General features: G+C 35.1%; 1 protein-coding gene across 1 annotated transcript; it reads right to left on the bottom strand.

Moving 5' to 3' along the window:
- Positions 1 to 6647: 6647 nt before the first annotated feature.
- LOC140991529 (uncharacterized) lies at positions 6648 to 7130 on the bottom strand. The gene has a single exon (XM_073461523.1). It carries the CDS (start codon positions 7128 to 7130, stop codon positions 6648 to 6650), a length of 483 nt encoding a protein of 160 aa, XP_073317624.1.
- Positions 7131 to 12366: the final 5236 nt, after the last annotated feature.

Below are 12366 nucleotides of genomic sequence, written 5' to 3'. Positions count from 1 at the left end.
GGTTGTATTACATAAACCTCTTCTTTTAAATTTCTATTTAAAATTGTGGACTTAATATCAAACTGATACACATGCATTATAATTGAGCAATTAATGCTAAGATAATTGTCATCGTTTCAAAACGAACTACTGGAGAAAATTTTTCTTCGAAATCAATGTCATATTGTTGTGCATATCCTTTCACCACTAGCCGGTCTTTATGCTTTTATATGTTACCATCTGCACCAAAATTTTGTCTTGAATACCTATTTCATACCAATTGCACTTTTCATTCCGGTTAATCCATAATCTCCCATGTCTCATTCTTTTTAATTATTGTCAATTCTTACATCATTGTTCTATGTCACTCATTTTTTTTTTCAACTGCTTTTTCATAGAAAATAGGATCTGAAACAGTAAGATAAAAGTGAGAGGATTCATATGTATCACTTAAAGATCTAAACCTTCTTGGCGGTGTCTCATCCGAAGAGCTTCGACTTTGTGATGTGCAGGGAGAATTTGATGATGTTGAAGATGATGAAATTGGTGAAATTATGGAAGAACTAACTGATGAATTTGTAGAAGTTGGCTCAAGAATTTCATTCGAAGAAATTCCATTGACCCAAGGAACATGTTCCTGTACTTTCTCATTCCAATCCCAACTTGTATTTTCATCAAATACTATGTATCTTCTCACAAAAAACTTTCCATCAAGAGGGTTATATAATCTATATGTTTTAGATTGAGTAATAACCAATAAAAATGCATTTTTCAGATTTCTCATCAATTTTCTGACGAACTTGAGAATTCACCAAAGCATAAGTTATACAACCGAAAACTTTTAAATGATTTACAGATAGTTTTGTGCCACACCAAGCTTCAAATGGAGTTCGATTTAGGACAACCTTTGTAGGAGAGATATTGAAATAAATATATTGATATTGTCACAACTTCAACCCAAAAATCATTTGAAAGCCCTTTTACTTGCAACAAACTACTCGTCATCTCTACAATATTTCGATTTTTCCGTTCGGCAACACCATTTTCCTCTTGAGTGTACGGAGGTGTCAACTGCCTATGAATGCCATTTTCTTCACAGAAAAGTCAAATTCTTTGGACACAAATTTTCCACCTGTATCCGTGCAAAGAACTTTGATGAATACTCACTCTGTTTCTCAACTTTAGCTTTAAAGTGCTTGAATTCTCAAACTTTTCTAACTTGTTTTCCAAAAAATAAACTCAACTCATGCGACAATAATCATCAGTAAAAATAAAGAAAAATAATGACTCTCACCAAAAAATTTGGTCAGCATAAGCCCACATAAATCAACATGAATTAATTCAAGACATTTTTAAACATTCCAATCATTTCTAACAGGAAATGAATTTATGGTTTGTTTTCCTTATATTCATCAGTCACATAAATTGATAAAACCAATTTTAGGCAATTTAAAGAACCATACCTTTATCACTTAATAATATGAGACCTTTGATATTGAAATGCCCATATCACATATGCCATAGGATTGAGTCATTTATTTCAATGGCATCAAGAACAATATTCTCCATGCATGAGACTTCTAATGAGAACATTTTGTTCGGTGTCATATTAATGGTGATCAACGTATTTCTGGAATTCTTTTTCTTAATGAGACATACACCATTATCAAAGGAAATAGAATAACCACAAGCCATTAATTGTTCCACACTAAGTAAATTATATCCCAAATTAGGTACAAACTGAACATTTTGCAATAACTTTACTTTACCTAGGTGGTTTCAATGTTTATTGTATCTTTCCCTTCAACTTGTAAATCTTTGTCATTCTCAATAAAACGTCTACTACTTGTTTTACATTAAAATATATTAGTACTTTTTTTTCTACTACCATGTCTCGGTCGAAAGTACATACACATTTATATAATTTTGCTATTAAAATAAACCAACCACATTATTATTTAAAAATCCAAAAGAACGCAATTCAAAACGTAAAATAATAAACGTCAAACCAAACCTAGAACTAGCATTTTTCAAACTAAAGCATAAGCTCTTTAATCCTCTTAAAACCACTCAACAGCATCAAAAAGTCATTAACATCATAAAATCTTAAAGTAATCTTAAACCATATATGAAACGTCTGCCATTTCTTTTGCTTAAAAGGTACTAGAAATTTTTTTTTAAAACACTTGACATGATACGGCCGAACCCTCACGGATACATGAAAATATTTTCATATAAAATATTTTGCACCATTTTAAAAATAAACCAACCAACTAGTTTGAAAAATCAAGTGAAATAGTCAAAACATGTAAACGTCAAATGTTTTACCAACCTAAAAAGAAATAAATTTGAAAAGTATAGCCTATACTAAACCTCTCAAAAATCTCTCAAAAGCATAAATAGATAGTCTTAAAAATCTTTAACGTAAATCACAAGTCATGAGTGCGGAAAGTAGAAGCGCTGGTCCTCGGGTTATATGCACCTTCAGTCCAACCAAATCAACCATCAAGACCTCCACTAATATTAACATCATCATTACATGCATCTATCACACCTAGTGAGTCTAAAGACTCAACGCACCATAATCTTTATAACAAATAATCACAAACAACAATGAAAATACTTTTAAATAAAAATAACATTTTCATGACATGCATAACATAAACCTCAACTTTTTCCTTTTTCCTCATTCAAAACATGTATCCTTTTATCATGATCATAAACATTTTTTCTTTTCCCTTTTCTTTTGTTGAATTCAGATCGTTAATTGTGACTTTCTTCAATCCTCAAAAAGTCGATGGATCCATCTACATGAAACCACAGTAATGGGCGGCCAGGACACCAGCAACACTCTCACCGGTCAACTGGGCCTTGGCATATCCTCATTCGAATGGAAATACGATCGTCGGGCTCTCTCTGGAGCCTTAACCCATAAATGAGCTCCCTCTAGGGCCTTTTCCCTCACGATATTCCCATTCTTACCTCAAATCCTCAATAGTTACAATTACTTCACTTTCTTCAACGTTTTACATTCACATCACTTTTAAAAAAATTGTGCATAACATATCAATTTTGTTTTTGAAACCAAGCATGCAACATGTCTTTTAAACGCCAACCTTAAATCATCAAAATCCATAAACATTTAAAAATCATAATTTAACATGTAAAAATTCATAAAGATTTTAAATAATCATATTAGCCTATAAAACAGCATTCAGAGCACTGCCATGACGTTTACTAATTTTTAGGTGTAAAATGACCGTTTTACCCCTAGACATAAAATTTATTGATTTTGACTTTTTCTTGGTTTCATTGACTCTAACATGTCCCAAATAATTATTTAAGCCTAAATTAAATTTTTCATGATTTTATTTAGCTTAAATACTAGACTTTTTATTTAAACTTCAATTAACCGTTTTGAAGACGTTTTAATCCCGAAAAATCCCAAACTTTATTATAAAATTCCTAAACTTAAAACTTAGGCTTTTATTATTATTTTAGTCCTCGAGAACCATGGCTCGACCCCCGTGAGCTGTGTTTCGATTTATTTTATCTTTTTAAAACCCTAGGACCTATGAACTAGTCACCCTCGAGCCTACTCCATCTTTGGTTGAGCCATGCTCGAGCCATCATGAGTCAACCCTCGACCAGACCCTCTAGACACCCTCCTTGACCCTTAGGACACAGCCCTGGCCCACGGCAAAGCATCCTGCACAAGAAAGTGCCGCAACCGAGAACCAACAACCCCTAGGCTTCCCAGCAGCCAACTGCGGCTAGGACCCTTCCAACCCCTCAACCCTTGTCCTCACCGAGCCCTCAGCCCGCCCTGGCCAAGTCCTCGGTGAAGAGCCCTATAGCCGAACCCAAAACGACCCCTTGACAGCAACTTCGCACCAGCTTGTTCCTTCGGTTGAGCGGCGTGTGTGTGTGTGTGTTCTTATGACTCTTAAAATCGTGAAAAAAACATCCCTTGATCAAAGCCTAGCCATGGCAGCCTCATAGGAACACAATAAACAAGTTTTGGAACCTTAAATCATAAGTTGTACATATATGCATGCAATATTTCGAAAATAATCATAAGGGTAACATGTTTTTCATACAAACGTAATTTAAAACCTTAATACGATGTGATAGATGGGAAAAAGATATGTATGGCGTGCTTTTGCGTTTTAACGCACGATTATACGTTGACGACGAAGAACGACGACGACGAGGGCCTAGGCTTGACAACCCTTGAAGCTTTCAGTTTTTCCTCTCAACTTAGGTGGTGTGTGTATCGTGTATATGGGGTGGAGGGTTTGGGAGAGATTATTCAGATTGTAGGCGTGAGTTTTGATGGTTTAGGGTAGAGTTTAACACTTTAAATATGATAAAAATCAACTAACAAGGCTTTAGGCCTATTAAGCATAATTTAGGCCCATTAATGCTTGATTATGATTTAATTAAATTATTAAAATAGTTTTGTTAAAATAAGTTTGTAAATTTAATAGCCGGGTTGCCAAAAAATTCGTATTTTTGTTGAAAAACCAACACCAATAAAATTTACGTCCCGGCGTATAAAATCACCTCAAAACTCCTTATTTTTAAAAATTATGAAACACCATCACTCATATTTTAAATAATTTAAATTAATTATTTAATAAAAACATTTTACGTTTTTCAGCCCCCGGTCTCCGTTCCTCGATCACAACTTGAATAACCCTTAAAAATACAGTTTTATGCATAATGATAATAAAATCTTATTTAGCATATATTCATGCATGTCACATAATCAATTAAGCAATTAAATCAATTAATTAATCATTTTTCATATTCCCTAATTTCGCATGCAGGTGAATTACGTCGTCTTAATTTTGGACTTTACAATATACGTAATATGGAAAACTAGAGACGGTCCTCGGGTTGTGTGCTGATAGTGGAAAAAGCCCTAGGTTTCTAGTGTTTTAAACATGTGGTTTGAAGTATTTTGTGTTTAGGAAACTCTATCTTTTGACATAAATAATTGGGTAGAAATTTAGGTCCAATAACCTTATTATAATAGGCCCATTAGGCTCATTATAGTGTAGGTAAAATATTTCGTTTAGGAAAGTTTTCGAAAATATTAGCCGAGTTCTCAAAAAGTCCTTATTTTCGTCAAAAATTGATTACCGATTTAAAATACAACTCGACTCGTGAAAACATCTCATCAAGGAATATTTTCGAAAATACCATATAAAATATACCGTATATTAAATAATTAAAAATAATCATTTAATAAAAATATTTTCCCTTTACGGTGCCCAGTCTCTGTTCCTCGATCGCGTCTCGAATAATCCTTAAAACACAGTTTATGCATTCTAATGTAAAACCCTATTTTAAACATATAAACATGCCTACCACATTTAATTAATGCAATTAGAACAATTAAATTAGTCATTTTTCATTTTTCCTAGATTTGCATGCAGTTGAATTATATCATCGCATTTTAGACCTTACAATTCCTCCCTCCTTAAATGAAATTTCGTCCTCGAAATTAAGATTTTTCGAATAACTCCGGGTAGTGACTCCTCATGTCGACCTCGGTTTTCCAAGTAGCTTGCTCCTCTGAATGATTTAGCCACTTGACTTTGACTATTTGAATAACCTTATTCCAAATCCTTCTTTCTTGCCTATCCAGAATTTGTATAGGTCTTTCCTCATATGACATATTTGGAGTCAATTGCACAGGTTCTTGATTCAGTACATGTGAAGGATTCGACATATACATTCGCAGCATCGAGATATAGAACACATGATGCACTCCAGCTAGCATTGGTGGCAACGCCACTCTATAAGCTAGTGTCTCAATCTTCTCTAAACTCTCAAACGGTCCTATGAACCTCGGACTGAGTTTTGATTTTCTTGCCAAATCTCATAACACCTTTCATAGGTGCTACTTTCACAAACACGTGGTTACCCACTGCAAACCCTAGCTTCATTCGTCGCTTATCAACGTAGCTTTTCTGGCGACTTTGAGCAGTCTTCGTCATATCTCGGATTTTGACTACTAGCTCTACTGTCTGCTTGATCAAGTCCAAACCGAATTCCTCTCTTTCACCAGCATCGTCCCAATGTATCGGTGATCTACATTTCCTCCAATAAAGTGCCTCGTAAGAAGCCATCCCTATTGATGACTAGTAGCTATTGTTATAGGTGAACTCCACTAGAGGTAACTTGGGGTTCCCAACTTCCTTGGAAATATATCACAAAAGCTCGGCGTAGGTCCTCCAAAATTTGAATCACCCTTTCGGACTGACCATCGGTTTGAGGATGAAACGTTGTACTAAACAGCAACTTTGTTCCCATCGCTAAATGCAGAATCTTCTAGAAGGATGGTGTGAAACTCGGATCTCTGTCAGAAACAATAGACATTGGAATTCCGTGCATTCGGACTATCTCTCGAATGTACAGCTCTGTGTACTGAGCCATGGTGAATGTCGTCTTAATAGGTAGAAAGTGCGCTGATTTTGTAAGACGATCAACTATCACCCAAATGATATAGAATCCCTTGATAGTCCTCGACAATCATACTACGAAATCCATAGTGATATTTGCTCATTTCCACTCGGGAATAGGAAGTGACTTAAGCTTCCCTGCTGATCTCTGATGCTCTACCTTAACTTGTTGGCATGTCAAACACGTAAGATGTCTCACTTCATGCACCAATACAATGATTGTAGATCCTTATACATCTTCGTACTTCCAGGATGAAAGGAGTACGGAGTGCTATGAGCTTCTTTAATAATAACCTCACTCAGTGAATCGCCACTAGGAACCCAAAGTCGATCTCGGTATCGAACTATGTCATCCTCCTCCGAATACAGCTTCCGATCCTTAGACTCATCTCTCAGTCTCCATTTTTGCAACTGCTCATCAGAAAATTGACCTTCGTGGATTCTATCCCTCAGAGTCGACTGAACTGTCATAGTATAAAGATTAGGAGTCTCACTCCTAGCATACACTGCAAGCTCGAATCGCTGAATCTCCTCTTGCAATGGTCTTTGAACTGTCAATTGAGCGATGACTGCTGTCTTTCTACTCAAAGCGTCTGAAACTATATTAGCTTTGTCCGGGTGGTAGCTAATATCGCAGTTGTAGTCATTTACCAATTCTAACCATCTTCGTTGTCTCATGTTCAACTTTTTTTGTGTGAAGAATTATTTCAAATTTTTATGACCAGTGAAATCTTACACTTTTCCCCGTATAAGTAATGTCTTCAAATCTTGAGAGCAAATACTACTACTGCAAGCTCGAGGTCATGAGTTGGGTAATTCTTCTCGTGAACTTTCAATTGTCTAGACACGAAAGCTATCACTCGATCATTCTGCATCAGAACTGCGATTAAACCAAGATTCGAAGCGTCCGTATAGATAACATACTCTTCTTGCTCTGATGACATTGATAAAACTGATGCTGAAGTCAAAGCTTGCTTCAGCTTCTCAAAACTCTCTTGACAGTCGGATCCCCAAATAACTTCCGAAAATTGCATTTCAACCTTTAAAGTTTCGAAATTCTTCCTTTTTGTTCCTAAATTTTTCGAAAATTGCACCTTAGTCCAAATAAATTCCAAATTCCATCAATTCCAGCCGTAAACTCTCGAAAATCATTGTTTTGATCCCTACAATTCTAAAAATTACAGAAACAGCCCCTGATTTACTAGAATTCGCAAAACGGCCCTTGAATGTCTTAAAATTTGCAACTTGGTCTCTGAATTCTCGAAAAGTCCAGATTTCACCTTATAAATTTTAGTCATCTCAATTTCAGTCCTTGGACTTCCTAAAATTACATATTAGCCCTTGAATTTTTCGGCCTTGTGCAATTAAACCTTTAAGCTCACGGTTTTTGCATCTTTGCCCCTAAATTTTTTTATTTTTGCAATCAATGCCCCAAATTTCGTTCCTCCATTATTAAGCCCGCAAATTCTTGATTTTAGTCCAATCCATTTCATTGAATTAAAGCTTCTGTTTATGCCAAATTCTATAATTTTCAATGACATCCATTAATTCCAACTAAAGTAGAGCATGCAACATATTTTCCTCTAAGTTCTTCATTATCCCAATCAATTCAAATAACCAATTTAACATTTCATGCAATAAAAGCAATATAAAAATGTTAAATCACTCAGTTACCAGTAATCATAGTCGTGTCTGGCTCTGCTTCAGCCTCCTAAGCATGCATGACATAAGCTTTGCCAACAGTTGGTCCCTTCTACTTTGGGCAATCCATGGCTTTATGTCCTTCCTCCTTGCAAATGAAACACTTGTATGTTCCCCACATCCACTTGCCAAAGTGTGGGCGATTTCATTCTTTGCACAATGGCCTCTCTTCAGGTTTTGGGGCTCCAAACTGTGGTAGCTTCTGTTGCCCGGTTTCTTCAGCAGTCCTTGGGGATTTTGCCGCCCTTCAGTTTCGGGAGGTCCCGTAAATTGCCTCTTATTTGGCTAAGAATTCTGCGGGTGCTGCTGCCTCTTGCGCTGCATCTCAAAATCAATATCCTTCAGGGTTTGCTCAGCTTGGAAAGCACAAGCAGTGGCAGATGCATAATCCGTCGGCGGCATCAACATCATATCAAGACGTATAGTAGGTCGAAGACCATTCAAGAAGTGGCTCAGTTTCTCAGCAGCATCTCTAGCAATGAGGGGCACAAAGTGACAACCCCTATCAAAACTCCTAATGAATTCAGCCACAGACATGTCTCCTGACGAAGACTCATAAACTCCCTCTTCAAGCGTCCTAGGACGTCAGCAGTAAAATACTTCTCAAAGAAGATGTTCTTGAATTGCACCCAAGTGAGGGTGGCTAGATTAATACCATGTTCAGCTCATTCCCACCGAAGAGAAGCATCATCTCGCAGCATATAAGTAGCACACCTAACTCGGTCAGCATCTCCCATGTTCAGGTAACATAAGTGCACCTCAAGTGATCTAATCCAACCCTCAGTAGCAAATGGGTCGGTGGTGCCAGAAAACTCCTTCGGAACTAGCCTCCGAAATTGATCATACGTATCGTGTTGTGGCCTCGGAGCATGTTGAGCCTGCTGCTCTAAGAAACGTGCCATATCCTCTAGAACACGCTAGCAGCATCCCCATTGGGACGTGGGGTGTATTCTCTCTACGATCCTCATAAATATCAGCTTTCCTATCGGTACTAAGTGCGCGTCTAGGAGGCATTATATCTGAACATTTTCCAAATTCTAAACTTAACCAATATGCATTTAAATCTAAGCTTCTAACCATGTAGCATATAAAAATCCCTTTTTGAGAAAATTTAAGCATAAATATCAATTAACTTCAAAAAGATTTTAAACATATAACTTAAACATACGAACCATGTAAACATGCAGGTACTATCATTAAAACTATTTAAAGCATTTAAACTTACAGACTTTAGGCTTGACGACTGAGCTTTCCGGAACTGACGGTGACATAACCCTTTACAAGAACATTGCTCTGATACCAATTGAAACGTATACGACTCGTTTTATTTTAATATATACTACGAAATTTTTTTTACTACTACCAGGCTCTCGGCCTAAAGTACATACGTATATATAATTTTTCTATTAAAATAAATCAATCAAATTATTATTTAAAAATCCAAAAAAAACGCAATTCAAAATGTAAAATCATAAACGTCAAACCAAACCTAGGACTAACATTTTTCAAAATAAATCATAAGCTCTTTAATCCTCTTAAAACAACTCAACAACACCAAAAAGTCATAAACGTCGTAAAATCTTTTAAAGTAATCTTAAATCATAAATGTAATACAGAAAACTAGCGACGGTACTCGGGTTGTATGCTGATGGGGGAAAAAGCTCTAGATTTCTAGTGTTTTAAACATGTGGTTTGAAGTGTTTTGGTTTTAGAAAATTCTATCTTTTGATATAAATAATTTAGTAGAAAGCTAGGCCCAATAATCTTATTATAATAGACCCAGTAGACCCATTATAGTGTAGATAAAATATTTCGTTTAGGAAAATTTTCGAAAATATTAGCTGAGCTCCCAAAAAATTCTTATTTTCGCCAAAAATTGATTACTAGTTTAAATACGACTCGGCTCGTAAAAATATCTCAAAAAGCACCATTTTTGAAAATACCATATAAAATATATCATATATTAAATAATTAAAAATAATCATTTAATAAAAATATTTTTCCTTTACGGTCCCCGATCTCCGTTCCTCGATCGCCCTTGAATAACCCTTAAAACACAGTTTTATGTATTCTAATATAAAACTCTATTTTAAACATGTAAACATGCATACCACATTTAATGAATGGAATAAGAAAATTAAATATTTTATTTCTCTCCAAAAATAAATAAAATGGTCGAGTTGACTAAAGAATTTTCTTGTAAAATTCTAAAAATGAAACTTTTACCATATTCGGATATCTTCCTTCTAAAATCTATCTCGAAACCATCACACATGAAAAATCACGACTATATCAATATTTATCTTAAAGTAAATTAATAATATAGAATAGATAATAGTCTTTCTCGTGAAAATAATAACCACATAAAAATCCCATTTATCATAAATTTTTAAATTGGCAAAATATTGAAGAAGAAAAAAATTGACTTGCAATAATGTGAGTCGAAGACGAGTGCGCATCGCAATCTCAAGTTTCTATCGATTATTGCTTTATTACTGCTACTTTCAAGAAACTTTGAGACTTGTCGTAAAGCAATGTAAGACATGGAAACAACTACTTTAGTCCCCAATGTTACCAAATTTGATGTAAAATGTGGGCAAAAAATGTGTTCTTGAGACAAAAAAATTATAATAATGGAGTTGTCTTGTTCATGGACTGTGTTCAAGAGTCTCTAGGTTAATATTATTGTCGACCCCCCATCAATCATGTTTTAGAGTACTTACATTCACTAAACATACAAATCGTTATAGATAGTTTATGATTGTTAATATTTCTATCCATAAATTTCACATGTTAATGATTTCGAAATTAAATACTTGTATTCGTTTGCTTTGTTCGATATTGAGATTGAGATTATTTAAAATATTTACATTTTGTAATACCTCATATTCGACCACTATCCCTACTATCAAGATGAGTCTTTCCAACGTGCTTATGTCCTCACTTACACGTATCCTAGGAAATTTCCCAACAAGTCAAGCACGCTTAACTTTAGAGTTCTTATGTGATGAGCTCCCAGGCATATATACGCTGGAAAGACCCGTCTTGGTTCAGTGAGAACAATCGTCGAATCTAAGACGTTAAGCATTTAAAGTTTGAAAATTATTTTCCCCTATGTATATATATTCTCTTAATAAATAGAAACGAACATGCAGATAATATTTCTTTTGGTTTCATATTATGCTAATCAAAATATTATTTTTGGTTTTGGTTTCTGTTCATAAATCTTGAAAGTAGATTTGATTATTAGAAATTTGAATAATGTATAGAACCTAAATCATAAGTCTCAAAATCCATATCATATCTAGCTAGGTCACATAGTTTTTTTTTTTTTTTTTCTTTCTGATACTCACTGAAAATTTAGTGTCCGATTCTAGCAAGTGGCACTAGTCCAGACGCAAGCTTCGAATTTGCCCTGAGCCTGAAATCACGAAGAATATCGTTAGAAGGGGGTCGGGAGTGTGTCCCGACGTAGCACCTCTGATGCTCAAGTCAGAGACTGAGGATATAAGTGGATAGTAGCTAAGGGCGCTGCTGACAAATAATATAGTTCATATATAAATGAGTTGGACACTCAAATGTGATATTTATCCTGTCATGGGCCTTCTACCTTGGTTAGGGATGGGTCGGGGCCCATGATCCGGTGTGGGCTTGATTTGGATGGGCTCATCCTTAGTATATCACTTTTCATTTCATCTAATANATAAATATCATTCATAAATATTTGATGTTATGAAATATATCCAAATTATACGTATGAACGACGGTGTGCCATACGGGATAAACGTGTTTTCAGAATTAAATGAAGAGGATATATATTAATTAAATGAACTAATGGGCATGGACAGATGTAATGGGAGTAAGACATTGATTCACATTAATGGTTGTTTTTGTCATGTCTGCGTCACTCATCCATCCAAATCTGGATTTACCTTTTTAGACTTATCTCTAATTCGTAGGTTCTATGATTTATCAGGTGTGCAATGTATGTGACACCCGGTGAATTTTACACCGTTGGATTCACAATATTTGTACGAGTCTCACATCAAATATTTAACATAGAATCTCCCCTATTCTCTCTAGCCATTTTAAAATCTAAAGGGAAAATATAAAGTTCAAGTCACCAAAAAAGTATAAATGTTAGTGTGTTATCTTTATATATATTGTTTTATCGACTACTCGAACTATGAAAAAACGTAAAAAAAAAAAAAAA

This window comes from Primulina huaijiensis, chromosome 2, assembly GCF_012295235.1.
Source record: "Primulina huaijiensis isolate GDHJ02 chromosome 2, ASM1229523v2, whole genome shotgun sequence".
NCBI classification, from domain to species: domain Eukaryota; kingdom Viridiplantae; phylum Streptophyta; class Magnoliopsida; order Lamiales; family Gesneriaceae; genus Primulina; species Primulina huaijiensis.
Note: the sequence above shows the minus strand (reverse complement) of the source record. Positions and strands in the feature narration are given on the sequence as shown.